Raw genomic sequence first — 22,245 nt, forward strand, 5'->3', positions numbered from 1 at the left:
ACTTGGGACAGGGTCAGTGGGCTGGGGTGTTGACCAGACGCGTGGGGAGGAGAGCAGGCCGGCAGCTCTTGAGAGTGCCAACTTCCCACGGGTTGAGCGCTCTGGGAACAGGACTGAGCGGGACCCAACCCTAACCGCACGAGCCGCACACTCAGATTGGTGCCATCGGGCGCGCGGCGTCCTTAAGAGCTCCCTGAAACCCCGCCCCCTTCCTGCTCTGGGGGCGTGGTATGGGGCAAGGACCCCGCCACTGAGCTTGCTATTGGCTAAGAGAGCAGGGTTGGCCTTGCGTTCGCCTGAGCAAGGGAGTAGACAGCACAGCGGCAGCGGAGGGAGTCTATGCGAGCTGGACAGCAGTGGGAGGTGTGTGAGGCTCGCACTGGCCGCAGACCCTCGGGCTCGATCGCCTGGGAGCAAGGACTCGGCGACGCGAGGCTGCCGGGCTACCCGGCCGAGGCTTCGGGGGCTCAAACTAATGGGATTGGCTCGCTCGGCAGCATCTCCCCGCTCTTCTAAGTACACTGAGCAGGGCCCGCGCTGAAGTAGAAGCTGTCCGGGGGCGCGTAGCCCGGAGTCCCAGTGTGGCCCGGAGGAACGGAGCCCGTGCCAGGGCGGCCCAGTCGGGAGCCCGGGGACCGAGCTTGTGTTGTGGGGAAACCCCCACTTCTTCCAAGGGACAGCGATCCCGGGACGGTCGAGGCGTCGGGGCGGTCACCGAGACCTCTGGGGGAAGACCCCGTCGGGGAGAGGGCGCGCAGCCCCGAACCGTCTCGGGGAGTCGAGCGGAATCGGGCGGGATCACTCGGGGGCGCGGAGCCCCCGTCGCGCCTCGTGCGGCAGCGGAGAGCCCAGGAGAACGAGCCCTCGGGGGCCGAAGCCCATGCCCGGGTTGGGGGCGGCTGCCCAGTGAGTCCTCCTGGCCGGCCGGGCGGAGAAGAGCAACAGCGAAGCCGGCGGGAGGGGAGCACTTCAAGGCCGGCGGCTGCGGAGGATGGGCGCCTGAGCGGCTCCGAGCGCAGCGCGGCAGAGGAAGGCGAGGCGAGCTTTGCTGAGGAGGCGCCAAGGGATCCCGAAGTGCAGTCTGCCCCCGGGAAGATGGCTCGGCCTGGGCAGCGTTGGCTCGGCAAGTGGCTTGTGGCGATGGTCGTGTGGGCGCTGTGCCGGCTCGCCACACCGCTGGCCAAGAACCTGGAGCCCGTATCCTGGAGCTCCCTCAACCCCAAGTGAGTAACTTATCTCCCCTGGACGCTGGAGTGGGAGGCACTCCTTCAGGGTGAGGCCGCACGCCCCGGAGTGCATGTGGGGAGGTCTTCGGAGGAGGAGCGGCGCCTCATTTTGTCTCCGGCTTTTTCGAGTGTTTTCCTGCGGGCGGGCGGGTGGAGCAGGGTGCGGCGGGGTGGGGTAGGGGCACTTGGCTGGGTTGTGACCCCCTGGGCTTCCCAGCCCTTGCCTCTGCACGTCGTGGATCAAGTCGAGGTGGTCGCACATGCGGAGCTGAGGAGTCCGGGCGCCCGAGAGCGCACCGGAGAGCTAAGTGGAGGCGAGAACGCAGCTCCCTCCGGGGCCCCTGGGAACGTGGTGATTTTCGCCGAGAGCCGCTCCAGGAGCGAGCTTGACTCGGGCGAGGGACGAGGCCAGAACAGGGGTTCCTCGTTTGCTTAGCTGTGGAGGGAACACAGAGCGGGACCCGGCGCTTGGGGTGGGTGGCAGCGCCAACATCCCCACTCGAGCTTCTCCCATTTTCATTTCTCTTTCTTCCCTGTTTGCCTCCCTGGCTTTTTGCTTTGCTGTCTCTTTTTGCCCCCCGCCCCTCCTTTCTCCCTGCCGGAGCGGTAGAAAGGCGGGCGCTGCTCCCAGGCTCACAAAGGCAGCGGGTGGAGAGGGGCGGAGTGGGAGAGTGGTCGTTGGGTAGTGGGGGTTCGAACCAGTGCCCGTCAGGGGTCCAATGGAGCCGGTAACAGAGCTTCAAGGGCCCGCCAGGGCGGAGAGTGGCGGCCGAGCTGTTGAGGGAGGTGGGTGGAGAAGGAGCGATTCCTGCCCAGGCAGGTCCCCTTGGCCCCCGAATCTGTCCCCCAGATTGGGGAGCTGTGCTTAGTTTTCCCCAAGGGGTTGGGGCGGGGGGTGGGCAGCTATATAAAGGACATCCTTTCTTTTCTTTCTTCTCCTTCCCCTGCACAACTACCCCACCACCACCACACACACAACCCCTCCAAACAACACGCACACCTTTCAGGGCGGTGGCTCAGTGGTTTCTGGGCTTTTAGTGGGAAGTCGCTGGGGCTGTTGTAGTGACCTCTGGACCTTCTTCTCTTTTGGCATCCAGGACTCAGGTTGGAACCCAGGGTCAAAATTGCCCTTCCTCTCAGTTTTCTGGAGGTCCCAGCAATGTGCGAACAACCCCACTTAGCAGGAAACTGGGGAGCTTTGACCTGCTCCGTCCGTGATCACTGATTCCTGTATCTCAAATTTCTTCCTGTCCACTCTTGCTGCCCCCCGCCGCCTCCCCCGCCCCCAACCCCGCCCCGCCCCGGGTAACTTCCCAGGCCCCTGCCTACCTTGGCCTCTTGGGTCCCAGGGACGTTTGATCTCTCAGCCCTGGAGTGGGAGAAGGCAGCTTTAGTTTTCCTCTCCTCGATTAAGGTAGAGTCCTATTACTGGTTGGTGGGATGGCTAAACCAGGGTTGGGGTGGAGGGCTCTCCCTGGGTACAAGGAAAGGGATTGGCAAGAATTTCTTTCCTACCCAGAAGCCAAACGGGGTACAACGCTCTCCTAATAGCAGGGGCTCAAAATGCTCTGGGAGCTCTGGGTTGCTTGAGCCCAGGGGGGAAGGTTGTGAAGTGCTCAGTGGTTGTGAAGTGCTCAGTTTCCCCGGTAAGGGTGGAGGCTGGAAATGTTCTCTCTTGAGCCAGGAGAGTTGAAATCCGCCTGGGGTAGCCCATCATAGGGGCTCATGGGAGTGACCTAATTGCTCTCTCGGGTCTCTAACCCGAGATAGCATGCAGCTCCACAGCTGGAAAGGAGCCCTCCTGCAGAGTTGGGGGTGCTGGAAGAAACACGATCTGTCGGTGCTTCCCCCTTTTTGTGCTCAGAGCCTTTAGTGCTCTGGACTGCTTTACAGGTTTTGGGGGGTGGTATCCTCTCTGACCCCCCTCCCCATCTACCTCCAGCTGAGGGCAGGCATTGTGGGGTGGGGATGGGGGGTGGCTGAAGACTCTCTAGAACCTGTCCGAATTCCATTCTGTAATTGGGTAGATCCTGGGAAGGGTCAGAGACTGATCCTGGTGCACCCCCCCTTCCATCCAGGCTCAGGGGTCTGGAATACAGCCACTGTCTGCATGTGTTGGCTCGGGGTGGTGGGGGCAAATGGACAGGAAGGAAGCACTGCCCTCAGCTCTCCTCGAGCTTTGGGGGCTGCTTCTGCCACCGCGCCCAACCCTCAGGCTGCCACAGCCTTTCAAATAAACAGTCCCTCTCTGTCTCCCTCCCTCTCTGCCTCCTGCCCGAGTTCTCCTCTCAGGCCCGTGTCAGTTCGCCCTCTCATACCCACCACGAGCAGCGCTCACCTCCCCTCTCCAGCTAGGCTCGCCTGCTCTGCCTTGCTCTCACACTCCCTCTCACTCTTAGTCACTCTCTGCCTCTTTTTCTCAAGTCCTTTTGTTTCTCGCACATGCCCGTGCTCTCCCTCTCGGGCTCATTTTCTCTCTTCCCTCCCCTCTTCCTCTCCCGGCTTTTGGTCTCTCTCCTCAGCCCTGTCAGAAGCTGGCAACCGCCCTCCCAAAAAAGAAAATCTCCCAGTGCCTATAAACCTTGCTTAATTGCTTCCTCCTTGGGAAAAAAAAAAATCAAAATAAAGAAGTGGTGGGGCTGGGGGTCTGCTTCCAGGTTCCAAGGTGCGTGCGGCCCGGCCCCAGCCCTGACTGAGAGGGGAAGCTGGCATGGCTGGCCCAAGACTCCCAAGCCTCTTTCCCAAATTGGTGCTGGGGCCTTCTGGGGTGCTAGTCCCTGAGTGGCAGGAGCTTCTGCCTCCTTGGCCCCTCCTGTCAGATTTGCCCCATGAGCGCAAGGTGGGGGGATGGGTTTGGTCCTGCTAGAGTTTTTTTAGGAACCTCTGTGTGTGCGTGTGTGTGTCTGAGTTGGGGGGCTGTTATCTAAATGGTCCTAGGCGACCCCTCCCGCAGCCTCTTCCCCTGGGAGCTTGGGGCAGCCGGCAGGCCTCACACTTGAGTCCTCAGCCAAGTCCAGCTGCTGCAGTTCAGTCTCTCAGTCCCGTCCTGACCCCTTCCTGCCCCCCACTCAGGTTCCCCCACCTCCAGGGAGTCAGAATGTGCCTGAGATCACATTACAAACGTTCCCTACAAGGGGGTGGGGGTGGGGGGGTTCAACTTGGCATCCAGGACCCTTGACTCCAGCATGGGTGGGGGCAGCTGCAGACCCCAACCCATGCTTGCCTGCTCCAAGCCAAAGTGTTGGCCCCAGCTCCACACAGCTGTTCCAGCTCACAGTCCTGGGGAGGCCAGCTCAGGGGGCCCTTTTCCGGGGTGGTTAGGGACCTGACCTCTTCTACTCTGTGGCTGATTGGCCACAGGTGGGGGCCTGAGAGTGATGGGAATCCAGCAGCTCCTAAAGTCCCCTGTTCCCCTGCCTCCCCTGTCCCACATAGGGGAGCCAGGCAAGGGCAAGAAGGACCTGTGAGGCTGGGGTGGGGACTGAATCGAGGGTTCCCTTTCTTCCCTTGGGCTCTCTGTTGTCTCATCCGCTCAGGTGAATGGGGATGCGTGGGCCCTGGATACTATGGTGCATCACTGTTTTCTGGGGTTAGGGACTAAAGGAGAGAGAGTGGGCCAGCCAGGAGGCTGCTAGTTGCCATGGGAACACCAGGTTTGGGGGAGAGTCCACTCTGTGATTATTAGAGGAGCTGAGATACGGGGGTGCTCACCAGCCACGTTCTGGGTTCCTTACCCCGCAGACCATAGCAGCCCCTCTTGGGTGTGTTTCGCGGTCATTGTTTTGGGTCAGGGTGCTAGCAGCCAGGAATGTAAGCTCCTTCAGCTTTTTACTTCTAAATAACGCTGTGTTTGGCATGCTAACTAATAGGCAGGCGGCACCTTGCTACTTACAATGCATTCTCATATATGATCTCATCGGATGCTCCCAACAAACCTGGGAAGTAGGTATTGGCCCCATTTTCCAGATAAGAAGGCATATGCCCGGACAAGGGAAGTGACTTGTCTAAGGCCAGTCAATGACTTGCCTGTGGGGGCAGAGCTGTGTTGTGTGCCATTCATTCCTGCTGCCTTGAAATGTAGGAGAGACAGGAATTCAAGGTGGGGTTTGGGAAGAGGCCCTGGCTCCCTGCCCCTGAGTTCCCCTCTTACCTCGCAGGTGTGCAAGCATCTGTCCCTGTGACTCAGGCCCTGTCTGTGTGGGGTGAGCAGTGCTCCAACTTCCTCATTTGACTTTTCTAGGCCTACCTCCCAGGGCTGACTGCTTGGGTGACCTGAACTAAAGGCAGCCAACTCACTGCCTGGCACACTCCCTGTGGAGCTCTGAGTGGCACCTTTGGTTCCTCTCTGAGCTAAGAATCTCTCTTCTCAGGGACCCCACAGAAAGCAGACATCGACATCGAGGAGGGGGGTATTAAATTCATAATGGACACGAGCTTTAGCCAGGTGGGGCAGAGGGAAGGGCATAGTTCAGTGTAGATAGGGAGGGTGACTTCCTCCAGGACTCTCCTGGCTTCCCTGCCTCTGACAGAGCTGTGTGTGCCAGGACCCAGCTGCTGTTCCTGCCCACCCACGCCTGGGCGGGCACTGCTGGGACACGCCAGGCCTGCTCCTGCCAGCCTCGGGGGCTGGGTGGAGCTGGGGGAGTTAAAGAGGAGCCTTTAATTTGGGGGCTCCCCACCCTAGCTGGGATGAGAACAGACTTGAGCTCTGGCTTGGGGTCTGTCCTCCATTGGTCTTGCCACCCTGGGAGGTGCAGGTGCAGTGGTGGTGGGGTCACTGAATCGAGGTGGAGGCTAGAGTCTTCTACGGGACTTGGACTTGCATGGCCTAGAACCAGGCTTCCCCTTTGGCCATTCTCTGACCACAAGTTGCTAGAGCCTGAGAGCAGGGTGACAGGGAAAGAAGTATAGACCTGGTGGGATGTGGGCAGCTTTCTGGGCAAGACCCTCCTAGCTGCAAGCTCTCCCTGCCCCCTGTAAATTGTATTCACATGGGTGGAGAAGGGCTTATCCGGAGAAAACAAGGAGGGGGCTGTTGGTTAGTTGGTTTCTGGCCAGTCCAGGGCCTTGGAGGCTACTGTCCCCAGCCCCTTCAGGCTTTTCATATCCCAGGATTCTTTGTGGCAGTGATGGCATGGTGGTGCTTCTAAGCTAGGTAGAAAGGCTGAAGGTAGAACTTGGGCTAGGGTAGAGGGGAAGAACGGGAATAGCTTAGGCCGCCTCCCCCAAGTCCTTTTACTCCCTGGGGTGGCGCCCTGGGGTCCCAGGGCTATGTGAGGCTGGAGAGGGAAGGCCTCAGGGGTTACCATGGCGACCTGCTTCAGGCTTCCTGCTGAAGCCATGTCAATCCCTTTATTTTTCAGAAAAGGGCTTTGTCTGGGGGTGGCCCCAGGCAGAAAAGCTTGGCTTGGTCCTAGGGTGGGGGGAAGTAAGGTGGGGGATAAAGAGTTTCACTTGGGGACATCTCTTCCTCCTCTTCCCTTACTCCTACTCCTAATCTGGTAAGAGGGGAGAACTGTAGGGTCCCCCTTTAAAGTATGACTAGTGTTCTACCTAGCTTTGGCCTTCACTCTCACTGGCTATACACCCATCCCTTACGGCCCCTTACCACTCTCTTGAGCTTCTCACAGGTCAGGATGAGGTTTGCCCAGTGGTAGGGGAGATGCTAAGAAGGTTACCAGTATGGGGGATCAGGGTCAGGGAAGGCGGGTCTCATCAGGCTCCGCTCCCTTCTGCACTTTAGGGGAAGGTGAGTTTCCCTCTGCCAGCTGCCATGCAAATGAACTAATGAATATTTATGAAGTCTGTTCACTGAGGTTGAAGAGACTCTGAGGGGTTTTGGGGGCAATAGTTCTCTCTTCTCCCCCCTCCTCCATCGTGTAGACATCTGTTTCCTCAATGCCTCTGGCTTCAAGGTAGAACCCCAATTAGCTAGAAGCCCTGTTCCAATTCCAGGGCTCTGGAACCTGGGTGGCAATGGGAGACTGCACTTGGGGTAGACAGGACTCCCTGGTGAGTAAGCCAGAACCGAGTGGTTAGAAAGCTGAGCTGGCCTGTCTCCCTTTCCGTGCCCTCTATGTGGCTGCATATATATGTGTTGTTAAGATGCAACAGTACAAGGATTCAGGCAATGTTTTAGGGCCTCTTAGACCCATCGGGTTACTGTCCTGGGTAGGTTTAGACCCCTCTTCTCAATGGGAATGTTCATCTGATCATTCATTCCCTCACATGAAGGGCCTGGACTCTAAGGTTCCTGCTGGCTCTAAGATGTGAGCAGTTGTCTAATCCTGCCATCTGGATGGAACCGTTGTGAGCACTGGAAAGGGAAAAAAATGCCTGGAGAATTCTAGAGGCTTTGGGGAAACTTGTTGGCTTTGTGTGGTGCATGGGACAGGGGTATTTCATGTGTGGTGCATGGGACAGGGGTATTCCATCTGAAATGTTTATCCAGGCTTCCATCCCATGCCTACTTCCTTTCTGGGCCCTCTATAGTTAGGTACCAGTGGGGAGGCCATCTCATTCTGGCTTGTACCCTCCTGCACATCAAGATGGCAGCTCCCAATTTGGTGGAGCCTCACTCGACATGGAGGAAAGGCTGCTTTTCTTCGTCCACTTCATCCATGTGGTCAGTTTCCCTCTTTGCCTACTTGGGTATCATTTCCCTCCCTCAGATGAGGACACAGGTTTGGCCTTGCAAAGGCATTTGCCCAGAGTTCCCAGTAGGCCCGTATTGCTTGTAGTCCCTTTGGTGTAATGGGCCCTCAGGAAATGGAACCACTCTTTTCTCAGATGATTGTGGTAGCCTGTGAACTGGTGCATGACACTGTCAGCTTCTTTCTCTTTAAGCACTGCCTGAAGCCTTCCATTGTCCTTCCTGCTCTGAGAGCCTCTCTCCAATGGGATGAAACCCACCCTGCTTGCTGTGACCCTTGAGGCCTTTCAGTCTGGCCCCAGGTGAACTTTTCCACCTCTTCTTCTGTTTCTTTCTCCTCACTCCCAGCCAAGCTGGACCAATCACTGGCCTGGGCTTTGTGTCGTAGCCACTGCTGTCTACTCTCTCAGTGTGTTGACTTCTTACTCCTCACCCAGGACCCACTTTCATCCTGCCTTTCCTGTGGATACGTCTCTGACCATCCTGGTCAGATGAGCTATCTCTTTCCCTGCCTCCAGCCCTTGCTGCTTGAATCATCATCCTCACACATAGCTACAGATAGCCTGGTGTTGTCTATCACTCGAGTGTGGGTTATTTACTTTTCTGGCCCAAACTGGACAGTAAAGTCCTTGACGATGGAGCCATATCTTTTCTTCCTGTTTCCCCTCCAAAATATGAGAGTGAGCTCATAGGTACTTAGTGTTAGTATCTGACCTCCTGCCTCTTGGGAGACGGCTTCTAAGAGGCAGTTAAACACGTTGAACGCCTATTGTGTGCTAGGTGTTCTCCATGTGCTGCCTTGTCTCCCCGCCACAATATTGGAAGGTAGGGGCTCTTGCCACCCCCACTTTACAAGAGAAGAAACTGAAGCTCAGAACAGGCAGCTTATCCAAGGTCATAGAGTTAGTAAGGGCCTAGCTTTGGAATCTGATTCTAAAGTCTGTGTTCTTTGTCCTACATGGTTCTGCCTTGCTCTCAGCACCAGCCCATCCAGGCTCAGAAATGGCCAACGGAGCACCATTTTCTTTCTGTGTGCTTAGGCAAGGACAGAGTCCTATGGATAGGTGGTCCTGGGCAGCTGACCCTCCCTGCTGTCCCCCAGTGCCTTGCCTTCTGGATTAGAATATGAACCTGGCTCAAAAGGCATTTGTCCATCTCCTCTCAGGAGCTGGAGTAGGAGCAACATAGAGGTGACAGGTTAGGATACAGATGAGGCCCTATCTTCTATGATCTGTTGTCTCTGGTTGAGCCCCTTCTCTTCTCCTCTGTTCTTTTTAGGAATGAGATGAATCAAGTTTAGGAGTTCAGGCTCTTGCATTTTGAGGGTGGGATGAATTGCCAGTAGGACAATAGGCAGTGGGAATGAGCAGAGCTGCACCTGGCCAGAGACTGTGGCCATCATCCCTTTGCTCCAGGCGATGCCTGTTCCTATCTTTCCATCATGCCCAAGATTAGTAAGGATGGGGGAGAAGACATGGGTCCCAGACAGATTGAGCTCCCCCAGCCTTTGGCTGGGAGCTGCAGGGGGTGGTGACTAAGACATGTGTGGGCTTGCTGTGTGTGTGTATATGTGTGTGTGTGTGTGTGTGTGTGTGTGCGCGCGCACGTGTGTATGGGTATAGGAGAGGTAGTAGCAGCGGTCATGAAGGAATGTTTGTTGGGGGTGGGGGTATATAAGACTGCCACCTCCAGGTAGCATGGGCCTGACACCTTGGTAACCAGCCCATTGGCCACGTCAGCCCCCTGCGGAAATGCCACATTAGGACAAAGGGCTCCCCTAGCCAGGCAGTGCTCCACCCTGCCGAGCAGTCAGAGCCTGGCAGCCTTGCCCATGGGCCACCCCTTCCACACCCTCCTGGTAGTGTGGTTCTCTCTCCCCACCCCCAGCCTGAGGAAGGAGGAGGGGCAGAAGGCTTGCTCTTGCCGTCTCCACCCAGTAGGCCCAGCCCGGCTCTCGTCCGCTTCCCTGGTTCTGGAATGGCCTGGGGCCACCCCCAACCCTGAGGCTGACCATCTTCTTCCTTCTGGGCAGGTTCCTGAGCGGGAAGGGCTTGGTGATCTATCCGAAAATTGGAGACAAGCTGGACATCATCTGCCCCCGAGCAGAAGCAGGGCGGCCCTATGAGTACTACAAGCTGTACCTGGTGCGGCCTGAGCAGGCAGCTGCCTGTAGCACGGTGCTCGACCCCAACGTGTTGGTCACCTGCAATAGGCCAGAGCAGGAAATACGCTTTACCATCAAGTTCCAGGAGTTCAGCCCCAACTACATGGGCCTGGAGTTCAAGAAGCACCATGATTACTACATTACCTGTGAGTCCCGCCCATCCCATCCTCTGGCTCTCTCCCTGGGCTTAACTCTTTCCTCTGCTGTAGTAATGGGAGCTTCTAAGTGGTGCAATGCTATTGCACGTAGTTAAGGCCCTGCTGGATCTGATCCCCTTTGAAGACTGGCATGTTCACCTCCTAGCCTGGTCTTGGAATTCTGGCCCCAACATTTACCAAGCTCACCTTGGCTCCAGGGGTTGGGCAGGAGAGGTCTCCAATTCGTGTTGCTTCTCTCTTATTTTCTTTGCCCACCTAAGTTCTAATATTGGGAATGGTAGCATTTGCCAGGCCCTTTGGGATCAGCCAGCTATTCAGCCTTTTTCTTCAGGGAAAACCAAGGCCCCAAAAGGCTAAGGGACTTCTTGCCTTAGGTCACACAGTGAGTTCGAGATAGGGTCAGGACTCCAACCCAGTTCTCCTGATTCCTACTCCAGAATTCCTTTCAGTCTATGTAGAAGCCCCCATTATGATCCCAGTGAGAAGGCAGACTTTACCGAGGGGCCATGGCCTGCTGGTGACAGAGGAGCAGCGCCCCTGGGGGTGGGGCTTCTTCTTGGCCTGGGCTGGACTAGGCCAGTTTGTTCCTAGTGGGAGGGAAGAAAATGAAAAGGTTCACTGGTAGATGGGAGCTGCTTCCCTCTCCGGACTGCAGTTTCTCTCCCTGTTGGCTGAGGCAGAACGGGAGTTTCTGGGTAATGCTAGTAGACCTTTCTCTCCTCCTGATTTCTCCTACTCTCTGGCCTCTTCCTACAGCAACATCCAATGGAAGCCTGGAGGGGCTGGAAAACCGGGAGGGGGGTGTGTGCCGCACACGCACCATGAAGATCGTCATGAAGGTTGGGCAAGGTGAGTGCCTAGTCTGAGGGTCCCCTCACCCCACCCTGTTTGACCTTTGGAACAGATGTTCCTGGCTGGGTGCATGTGTATTAGGAGTGGGGGAGCAGGCGTAGGGTTACAGTATCCAGGCCATTCTTGGCCCACCCTTGATGAGTGAGGGCACCTATGCTGGCCAGGTCCCTCCCTCTCACCTGTTCTGTCTCCATTCTTAGATCCCAATGCTGTGACGCCTGAGCAGCTGACTACCAGCAGGCCCAGTAAGGAGGCAGACAACACTGTCAAGATGGCCACACAGGCCCCTGGTAGTCGGGGCTCCCTGGGTGACTCTGATGGCAAGCATGGTAAGTGTATACGTGTTTCCCAGAGGTCAGGAGCCATTGCTCTGTCGCCTTGTTAGGCCCTGTCTCTGAAGAAATGCAAGCCGGGCCTGGCCTGAAATCTGCTGTGTGTCCCTGAGACCCCTGGCTGACTGTTCCTCCCCCTTTCCCTTCCTCAGAGACTGTGAACCAGGAAGAGAAGAGTGGCCCAGGTGCAAGTGGGGGCAGCAGCGGGGACCCTGATGGCTTCTTCAACTCCAAGGTGGCATTGTTCGCGGCTGTCGGTGCCGGTTGCGTCATCTTCCTGCTCATCATCATCTTCCTGACAGTCCTACTACTGAAGCTCCGCAAGCGGCACCGCAAGCACACACAGCAGCGGGCAGCTGCCCTCTCGCTCAGTACCCTGGCCAGTCCCAAGGGGGGCAGTGGCACAGCGGGCACCGAGCCCAGCGACATCATCATCCCCTTACGGACTACAGAGAACAACTACTGCCCCCACTATGAGAAGGTGAGTGGGGACTACGGGCACCCTGTCTACATCGTCCAGGAGATGCCGCCCCAGAGCCCGGCGAACATCTACTACAAGGTCTGAGTGCCCGGCACGGCCTCAGGCCCCCGAGGGACAGTCGGCCTGGACCGGACCTCTCCTTTCGCCCCCACACCCCCTCCCCTTGCCAGCTGTGCCCACCTTTGTATTTAGTTTTGTAGTTTATTGGCTTTTATAATCCCCCTTTTTCCCTGCCCCCTGGGCTTCGGAGGGGGGTGCTTGTGCCCCTAACCCCATGCTCTTGTGCCTTCCCCCTCTGGCCAGGCCTCTGGGCTCCATGGGGGTGCCCCTTCTTGGAGGGCAGGGCTGGATGCTGATGGACAGCAGGCAGGGAGACAGTCCCCTGGCCCTGCCCCTCCCTCGCCCCCCTTGCCACCTTCCCAGGACTGCTTGTCCGCTATCATCACTGTTTTTAATGCGTTTGTGTTCATTTTTTAGCTGTCAACTCATTTTCATCTGTTTTTTGAAGAAAAATGGAAAAATGTAAAAGGCAGCCCCTCCCCAGGCTTTGTGAGCCTGGCCTAAGCCAGTATAAGAGGGCCTGGGGCACGATGTGGTCAGCCAGGAAGCATAGGATGCCATTTCTTTTATAGACTCCTTGGTATTTCTGGTGGGGTAAGGGGCAGGCCAGGGCTGTTCCCGCCCATGAGGGAAGAGGAAAGTGCCACTGGGCAAGGTGTCCCACCCTCCCCTCCTGACCCTCCTTCTACGAGGCTTATCCTGGCAATGGGGTAGTCACTGCCACCCTTCCACAAAAAAAAAAAAAAAAAAAAAAAAAAAAATCCCTTCCTTGTGGGATTCTTGGGCATCTCCTGCCTCCCTCACTCTCACGGTAATTAATGTCTTAATTGGCTGTTGCCTGGGGAACAGGAGAGCTGCTGCAAGCAGATGACCTCATGGGGGGTGGAGGGAGGTGAGGTGCCCAGGTGGCTATTTGCCCTGCAGAGCTGGGAGTTTCCCCCCAACCCCCCACCCTGTTCTCTCCTTACCTTTGGCATCCTTTGGCCTGGTGGGGAAACAGAGGCCCAGGGTGGAGACCTAAGCGGGTATAAGACCGGGTGGCCTGCTCCTTTTCTGGGCCCTAGCACAGGTGGGTAACCCCCACCCAACCCAGCTCCTGCTGCTGTCCCAGTCTTGGGCTGGGGCCTGGAAAGAGGAAGAGGCTGCCTGGGGCTGGGCCAGCCCGCTGTGCACTTTGACCCCAGTTCCTTGCCAGCACGGCTGCTAACAGACTGCCACTTGAGTGCGCCTTGCAGGCACTCCCAGAGCAGCCATGGAAGGAGCTGGGCCTCACATCATCCACCTCCACACTGCCTCCTGGCCAGCTGCCCACCCCAGTGCCAGGTGGGAGAGGGAGCAGAACAGCCAGCCCCTTCCAGGTGGCAGTCGGAAGGGTTTTTGTTTTTGTTTCTGTTGCCATTTGTGTAAATACTAGTCTTTTTGGAAAAAAATAATGTAAAGATGTTTTGTATAAACTCTGAATTATTTTCTTGTTGCTTTTTTCTTAGAAAAAAATGAGAACTAAAAAAAAAAAAAAAAATTAACCACATGGAGAAATGGGTGTAAAATGGTGTCGTGATGTTGGGAAATGGAGAGTGAGAGTTGTGTGAGTGTGTATGTGGTGGGGGTGGGTGCGTGTGTGCGCTTTCCTGTGCCCAAACCACTGGTGACTGGGGCAGGTACTGGAAGAGGATGGCTATCCTAGTAGAGCAAGATGTTTTAATGCCCTATGCCCCTCCTGCCACTCCCTTCACCCCAGGTTTTTCTGCTCTCTTGTTCTGCTGTCATGGAGCCTGAGACCATTTCCCCTGTTCATCCTGTCACCTCTGTGGCATAGGCCACGGGCATCTGCCCAGTCTGGCACAGGCCCAGTTAGAGAGGGTTAATGGAGGAGGGGATGTTCCCATGGGGACCTGGGTGTGTCCACAAGTACTGCCACCACCTAGCTAGGGCTAGATCTGGGACCTGCTGGCAGGCCCAGCCCTGCCCTGCCTCAGGACGCCTGGAGGTGGATAGAAATCACTTCCCAAGATCTGAACTTCAGCTGCAGCCTACTGGGTACTGGGCCTGCTTCAGGCTGCCCAGTTTACCTCTCAGCCAGAAGAATCTTGCTTCTGAGCTGGGCCACACCACAGCCACCACCATGGCATAGTTGGGGGCTTCTGGCCAGCAGTCGATACCCTCAAGCTAGAGCAGCCTTGAGCACCTGGTCTACCTCCCACAGGCTGATGAGTAACTTGCTCAAGTCAAAGAGTGTGGTGAGGGCCCTGAAGAGGGTTTGGCCTCCATCCCACAGCAGAGAGGCAGACTGGCAGGGCCTGGAGCCTTCCTGCTCCAGCCTAGAGCAGCCTGCTGGTCTTGTGGGGGGACTCCCTGTGGAGACGGCTAAGACAGATGTCAGGGGAAGAGGACAAGTGAGATCCAGCAGCTAAAAATGGGGTAGAAGGCAGCAGAGGAAAGAGGAGGAAGAAGGAGAGAGAGAGTGATCCAGAGTAGGAAGCCCCAGAGAATTAGCCAAGCATCCACCCGGGCTATGAGGGAAGTGGGGAGCTGGTGGAGAAGAAAGGGGGGCGGAAAGCCACAGGGCCTGCAGGCGGAGGGAAGGAAGGTTGGGCTAGTGTAGGGCTGGGCCTGGCTGGGGTGCTCCTGGAGCCAGCTGGGGCAGAGGCTGTTTATTTGGTTTCTCATTAACCAAAGGAAGTGCCTGGATCAGATGGAGCCTCTGCTGCTTGACTGCCTGCCCAGAGTGGGGCCTGGCCTGGGCTGGGGGGTCTCTCATCAGGGTTGGTTCAGGCCAGATTGGTGTTGCTCACTGGGGTAGAGCCTGACTCAGTTGAGTGAGCACTTCCCACACTTCTCCAACTGAGTGTCCTCCAGTAGTCCCCCACCCAGTCCACGCCTTCAACCCTCCCACTGGGGGATGGAGCCCTGGGGGCCCCCTGGGAGCAGCTGTGGGAGTGTGAAGTAAAATCCAAGGGAGATTTTATGAAGGAAAGTGGGGCAATCTGCTGGGTAGCCCAGAAGCTTCACAACTGGCTGTTCCCTTGCCCTAGCATGGGTGCCATGGCTGGCACTGGTTTGAGCTTGGTGCTCACACTGTTGGCCACACGGTGTGCTTAGTAGTTCCTTGTGTCCTTCACCTGGACAGCATCTGCCAGTTTGTTCAAATGCTTTTACACACTTTGTTTCATTGAGTCTCACAAACTGCCCTGTGAGGGTGGTAGGTGGGGAATTACCTGACTTATATTTGAGATGAGGAAACCGAGACCCTGTGAGGGGCTGTAACTTGCCCAAGGACACACATCAGGTGAACAGGAGCACTAGGATACAAGTGCAAGCCTTTTATTACACCACAAGCAAATAAGAGGTATTCCTTGAGAGCAAGGGGTATGACTTCCCACTTCTTGCCTTTGAGCAAGCATGCTTCCTTGGGGATCTTAAAAAACGGGAGCCCTCCCCATCTCCACTCCCCATTCCCTTTCCATCTGTCTTGGTCAGGGAGGGACCAAGCTCAGCTAGCTGGAGGCAGGAGGTGTGAGCCTCCAGTGGTAGGGCCCCAGACTGCCCCACCCTTGACTCTCCTTCCTGTCCCAGCTGGGCCTAAGCTCCTGGTGAGTCAGGGATACAGGATGCTTCCCAGGTGAGGGTGGGGCTGCCTGGCTTTCTCCGCAGGCTGAGCCCAGTTCACCAATGAAGTCAAACTGAGCAGGTGCTAACCAGGCCTCAGTTTCCCTGAAAGGTAAGGCCTTGTGGAGCTGGAAGGCCAAGGCTCTTGTGACCTTATTGCACTGGTTGATTTTAAGCTCCCAGGTGGCCTCCCTGAGGAACCAGTGACATGAATGGCCTGGTATCCACTAGGCAGGGGCATGAAGCTGGGCCAAGCAACCTACGGAAAGACCCAGGCCCCACTGGGGCCATCCTAGGTTGGACCCTGCTGAGCAAGCGGCCCTCTGGCCACCTGGCGTCAATCACTCTTGGAAATCCAGCCCGCCTGCCTACCTGGCCTCCTGTCCTGCCTGGGCACGTCCCACTGACAACCCCAGCTGAGTCAGCCCCAGCCTGCCTGGGACCCTCCTCACCCATCTGCTGCCGGCCTCCCATACAGCTGGACATTGGATCTGGGGGGCTGGGGCCCCAGCTGGCGCTTGTTAGGTTGGCTTCCCCTTTGGGAGGCTACTGAGGGGGAGACCAGCCCCCACCCAGGACAGGGGTCATAGAACCCAAAATGAAAGCAATTTAAAGGCATTGGGGAGAGAGTAATTATAGTTTCTGTTTTCAATGGTTAATTATTCAGCTGGCAAAGAGAAAGGAAAAAAAGGGAAAGCTGGGAGTTGGAGGGAATAAGGATGAAGGGATATGGGAGGGTGGGAGGAGTTTGCCATGGGGCCCTTTAATCCAGGTGATAGAGCCCTAGACCAAGAGGCTGGAGACCTGAGGGCCTGTCCCTGCTTTGCCATAACTCCCTTTTTGACCAGGGGCAGGCAGATGCCTCTCTGGGTAATGAAGGAGTAGTACTAGGTTTATTCATTTATTCAGAAAATATTTACCGAGTACCTACTATATGCCAGTCAATGGTCTGGGCACTGGAGTACAGTGAAAAGCAGGATAGACAAGGTCCCTGCTCCCAGAGACCTCACATTCTAGAAAAGTCTTTCAGTGCCCAGGTAACTCTTGATTCTGTTTTGTATTGGTGACTGAGTCACAAGAATGTGAGAGGTAGGATGGAGAATACACTGATTTAAAATTTGGGTTCTAAAGTGAGTCATTCATTCATTCACTTATTCATTTTTTTTAAACAAATATTGAATGCATGGCACATAGCAAGTACCAATAAATAGTAGCTGTTGCTTCTCCCATGAGGGACGGAGTAGACAATTTGGCCCTGGGGCTGAGCTTCTAGGGGACTGTTCTTGCTTTGAGAGTGGACCCTATGACCTGACTGTTGCTGTCATCATCCACCAAAGCCAGCCTTTTGCGAGGTTGTAAAACATCCTAAGAAGTTATCCTGTGGTTCTAATGCCAGCTTGCTTCCTCTAGCCCGTGGCCAGGTACCTGAGCAAAACATACCCATGATAAACACTTCCCAAGGCCTGTAGGCAGAAGCTGCCCAAACTAGAAGAGGTGTCCTCAGCCCTTGCCTATCACTGTTGCCCTATGGCTGGTCCCTCCCAGCCTCCCTAGCGGTGGTGGGTGAGGAGCTGGCTTCTAAGAGAAGAGCTTGCCCCCTTTCTCTGGCCAGGTCCCTAGGGAGAAGCTCCATGTGGATCCTTCAGTTCCAGGGCACCAGGGGAAACCAAGGGAGACCCTAGAATCCACCCCCTGCACCAGAGACTCTACAATGGCTGGATTTTCCTGGGTAGAACCCTTGCTGTCAGGGGAACTGGCTAGCAGCCTCACTGGCTGCCCTCGTGCTGGTTCAGGTAGAATCTAAGAAGTCAGGGGCCAGGAAACAGTAGAGCTAGGACTTTTTTCAGAGCTCTTTTCCAGACCAAACCCCTCATAAGAAAACTGAGGCCCTGGCCGGGCACGGTGGCTCACGCTTGTAATCCCAGCACTTTGGGAGGCCGAGGCGGGCGGATCACGAGGTCAGGAGATCGAGACCACGGTGAAACCCCGTCTTACCGGGGTGGTGGCGGCCTGTAGTCCAGTATCGAGGGTGAGGCAGGAGAAGGGTGAACCGCGGCTGAGCCCCCCGCGATCTACCGCCGGGGGGTAGGCGGCGGTCTTCCTCTCAAAAAAAAAAAAAAAAAAAAAAAAAAAGAAAACTGAGGCCCAGAGACAGGAAGGGACTTATCCAAGGGCACACAGGGAATGCTGGCAGAGCGAAGCCTTGGACTCAGCTTCCTTGCCTCACAGGCCAGAGCCGGTTGCCCTTCTTGCATACTGTGTGGCCTTGTTCTCAGAATCCCTATGAGTGAGTGTGTGTGTGTGTATGTGTCAAACAAACCTATATATACACAGTATTTATATTGACAAACTGTGTAAGTTTACACAAGGCAATTACCAAAATGACACATTATAACCCTGAGGAAAATATGGTCCTGGGAGGTTTAGGCCTGGTTCGGAGCAGACCGCGAAAATGTACTCATAGTCTGCCCCCCTCTCTGGGGGTCCCTCTCCTGTGGCACCTTACACAGCTCTGAAGTCACTCATCAGCAAAGTAGCTTGGCGGTATCCGTAGGGGCCAGACTCACTGGTTCACAGCCCAGACCCAGAATTGGGCATCTCAAGGCTGGGCAGAGCCTTATAGATCCAGCAGTTTCACCCTTGTCTGGATGCTGACTGTGGCTGGCCAGCCTCTGCACGCATACCTCAGGGCAGGCCTTCTTCCCTCCCCCACCCCGGCTGCCTGGGCCTTTCCGGCCAGCCTGACAGTTAGCTGTCCTAGCACTGTGTTCAGCCCCCCTGCACACACTAATAGCCATGGCAGTAACATGCTTTCACATGCAAATTGCTATGGAATTCTCAGCCCCTGCCGGTGCCCCAGCCCCCAAGGCCTCCCCCTGGGCAGATTCAGCGAAGAGAATGGAATCTTTCAAGCTGTTAGGGCGTCTAGAGACCTTCGAGTCCAGCCCCCTTGTTGGATGGATGGGAAAACTGAGGCCCAAAGAGGGGAAGAAGGAACTGCCCACAGTCACACAGAGAGTTCACCGGGACTGGCCCTCACCCAGGTCTTCCGACTTCCAGCCCATTGCCTCTTTAAACCACCACACAGCCTCCTAATCCCTCTCATCCCCCACCCCACCCCCATCATGGGGTATTTACTGTGGACTCTGGGATCCCTCTCTCTGGCACAGATGCTCCTGGGAGACACCCCTCAGTGGGGCCTGGGAGTGTGAAATCCAGAGAAGAAAAGACCAGAGATAGCCATGACTTAGGGGCATTGCCCAGGGAAGGGAGCCATTCTCCTTTGAAACAGGCAAAAGACAGGATTTGCTCACTTCTGTCTCTGCGCTGCCATCCCCAGATACTGGCCAAACCGCCCCCATCCCCCGCCCACCCAGCAGGCCTGCCAAGCTATGCCAAGCCTTCTCCTGGGCCCTAGTCCACCAGATCTTTCCAAGTTTGTGCATCATCACTCTGCTGGAGTGGTCACTAGCAAAGCTTGGGTTCTGCGAGGCCCTGGGAACCCTGGTCCCAGCTGGAGTATGGGAACTTTTGCCTTCCCTTCAGTTCGGCTGAAACAAGATGGGAATTTTCTGAAATGAACTTTACAAGGAAACCGAAAGGAAATGAAAATAAACACCAAAAGGGAAAAAGAGACAAGTTTACAGAGCACAGGTGTCTGCTCCCAGCTCAGCTGAGGTCTTACTACAGATGGACCCAAGCTAGAAACTTCCGGGTTATCCTTGAAATCTGCCTTCAGTTCTGCCTCTGAACTGAACTTGACTCTGCCCATTTCTGAGCACCCCTAATACCACCAGCCACTCTGGTTTGCACTACCTTTATCTCTTACCTGGACGATGGCAATAGCCTTCTGACTGGTCTCCCTGCTTCCATTCCACCTCCCTCTCTTGCAAAACAGCAGCCAGGGCCATCTTTCCAAAACTCAGTTCTGATCTTGCCCATCGCTGCTTAGCTTTCATATTTGTCCATCGTTTCCCAACTCCTCAGAATGGCTTTCAGGGTCGTAGGTGATCTGGCCCTTGCCCATCTCCTTAGTCTCTCACCTCTACCCCTCCCCACCACGCACACCTTACACCCCAACAACCCAAAGCTACTCCTTTGGCACCTGACCAGAACAGGCACCCTTAAACCTCTGTGCCTTTCTGTATGTGCTCTCATCAGCCAGAAATGCCCGTCCCCTTGCCCATTGTCTGACAAACTCCTATTGAGCCTATTCTTCATGGACATTTCTGATCCCCAAGCCAGGCCAAGTTGGTGTTCTCTTCTGAGCCCTCACAGCGCTTCTGCTCACACTGCCAGTGTCTGTCTCCCCCAGTAGATTGTGAGCTTCCGGAGGACAGAGCCAGTGTTTCATTTCTGCATCTCACCTGGAATGATGCCCAGCACAGAGTTTAGCACAGAGGCAATATCCATAAACCTTTGAAATGTTTGTCGACTTGAATGGGCTTGGCTGGGCTGGGACAGTCACCCCAGGGCTCTATCCCTGCCCTCCACTGCTCACTTTACCATCCAGGCAATCTGGAGAGTCAACATCTTCTTATATTCCCCTACAATAAACGCTAACATTTACTGAGTACTTATTGTGGGCCAGGCGCCATGCTCCACACTTCATGTGCATTACTTCGTTGACACCTTCTGCTGCAGTGATGTCTCGGAGAGGTCCCTGTCTGAGGTAGGACTGTGATTATCTCTGTTTTACAGATGAGGAAATGGAGGCTCAGAGAGGGAAAGTGCCTTGCCCACAGGCACATGGCTAGGAAGTTGTATGTAAGGACTTGAACTCGAGAAGCCGGAATGTGGAGTCCAAGTACTTAGGTGCTTCACCACACTAGTAAGGCAAAGTGATGGTGGCAGCTTGGGGAAAAAAGGAACCTGGGCCCTTCGGTCTATACCCCTTGATGCTGGCCACGTGGCTTCAGAGGCTGTCCAGTGTGGTAGTTAAGAGCCCAGATTCTGGAGTCAGGCTGCCAGGGTTTACATTCCAGCTTTACCACTTTCTAGTTGTGAATTCTTGAGCCATTTACTTAAACCCCTCCGTGCTTCTGTTTTATTCATCTAAAAGATGACACTGAGAGTAGCAGCCATCTCATGAGACTGTAGCGAGGATTAAGTGAATAAACACACATCCAGCCCTTAGAACAGTGCCCAGCCCTGGTAATTGCTTCATAAATGCCATTTACTACCCTTTGAGTCCCGAGGCAGCCTTTGGTTCCTTCACTCAGCCTTAGGCAGCCTGAGTCCTCTCCGGGCTGGTCACTGCTTGGCCACTTGAATCAGAAGGTTCAGCTGCTAAGATTCCCTGGCCTCAGCCCGGGTTGCTATGTCCCCAGTGAGGGTGCAATGGGTGGTGGGCTGCAAGCTCCTCCAGGCCCCAGCCCCAGGGCTTAGCTGTCCTAGGCTTGACTCTTGAAGGCCCAAGGGGAGGAATACCTAGGCTGCTGTGACCCCTATAAGGAGCCTGGAGTCAGGATCGGGAGACTTGCATTTGAGGCCTGACTCTGCCCCTAAGAGTCATATGTGCCATGTCTTCTCTTGAGGCCTGGGTATCTTCTTCATCTGTTGAATGTAAGTGGGATGATGTAAGCAAAACTGCTTTGTGAAAAAAACCCATATACTTTGATGTAAGGAGCCACCATCTCCCATCAGAATGTGTGTTCCTTCGGGGCAGTGAACCTGGGCCTCAGTAAAGAGCCAATGAATAATGAATGAGTATTTCTCCCACCCAGAATCCATGCTCCTCCCCAGCCAGACTCTAGCAGCCAGAGATCCAATTCTGAAGCAAGGATACTCACTCTGATAATGGCCTAGAATGCTCTGGGAAAGTCGAGAAGGATGTGTTGCCATGTTTAGGAGAAGCCCATGCACCACAGCCTAAGATCCAGAGACTGTTTTGTTCCCATCCTCAACAGGTTCACTAGAGCTGCAGGCACTTTTGAAAGAAGGACAGTGCTACACTAAATGGCCCCTTTCTACGCTCTGTTTTGCTGGTGAAGTTTCAGCAGGTACAGCCTGTCTGGGAGCCACTTAAGTAACAATACACATCAAAAACCTAAAAATGTGGAGGCGGGCCGGGCGCGGTGGCTCACGCTTGTAATCCCAGCACTTTGGGAGGCCGAGGCGGGCGGATCACGCGGTGAAACCCCCCCTACTAAAAAACAAAAAATTACCGGGCTGGTGGCGGGCCCTGTATCCCACTACAGAGGCTGAGGCAGGAGAAAAAAAAAAAAAAAAAAAAAAAAATGTGGAGGCGCTCTGACCCAGCAATACCAATGTGGATTAAGGCCCTGTGTAAGCGATTTTCATCACAATCTTATGTATTTGCAGTGGTTTTCTAATATAAAAAAATTGGAGAATACTTCAAAAGCCATCTCCTCTGGGTAGTTTTGGGCTTTTGTGATTTTTCTTTTTTTTAAGATGGGGTCTCATTATATTGCCCAGGCTGCACTCGAACTCCTGGGCCCAAGTGATCCTCCCACCTCAGCCTCCCAAGTAGCTGGGACTACAGGCACAGGCCACCACTCTTGGCTATGTCTGGGTAGTTTTCTTTATCTACACACACACACACACACACACACACACACACACACACATGCACGCACACACATGCACGCACACACATGCACACACATATACACAAACATACACCTCCAGTAACAATGAAAAATTTTCGGTGCAGCTTATATTAACTGTCTTCTCCTTTGAAAAACTTTCCTA

General features: G+C 55.2%; 1 protein-coding gene across 1 annotated transcript; it reads left to right on the top strand.

The window, feature by feature from the left end:
• The first annotated feature begins 331 nt into the window (after positions 1-331).
• Positions 332-13,457, top strand: EFNB1 (ephrin B1). Its single transcript, XM_032757110.2, has 5 exons — positions 332-1,223; positions 9,911-10,188; positions 10,957-11,049; positions 11,253-11,381; positions 11,537-13,457. Exons 1-5 carry the CDS (start codon positions 1,096-1,098, stop codon positions 11,947-11,949), a joined length of 1,041 nt encoding a protein of 346 aa, XP_032613001.1. The 5' UTR covers positions 332-1,095; the 3' UTR covers positions 11,950-13,457.
• The last annotated feature ends 8,788 nt before the right edge of the window (positions 13,458-22,245 follow it).

The sequence above is a fragment of the Hylobates moloch genome, unplaced genomic scaffold (assembly GCF_009828535.3).
Source record: "Hylobates moloch isolate HMO894 unplaced genomic scaffold, HMol_V3 SCAFFOLD_7, whole genome shotgun sequence".
Lineage (NCBI taxonomy): Eukaryota > Metazoa > Chordata > Mammalia > Primates > Hylobatidae > Hylobates > Hylobates moloch.

What these genes read in the sequence shown, in the direction of transcription:
- EFNB1 (XM_032757110.2), top strand. Translation starts at nt 1,096, where the DNA reads ATGGCTCGGCCTGGGCAGCGTTGGCTCGGCAAGTGGCTTGTGGCGATG. An exon ending in CGTCATGAAGGTTGGGCAAG is followed by an intron (nt 11,050 to 11,252) that starts GTGAGTGCCTAG and finishes CTCCATTCTTAG; the next exon opens with ATCCCAATGCTGTGACGCCT. An exon ending in TGACTCTGATGGCAAGCATG is followed by an intron (nt 11,382 to 11,536) that starts GTAAGTGTATAC and finishes TCCCTTCCTCAG; the next exon opens with AGACTGTGAACCAGGAAGAG.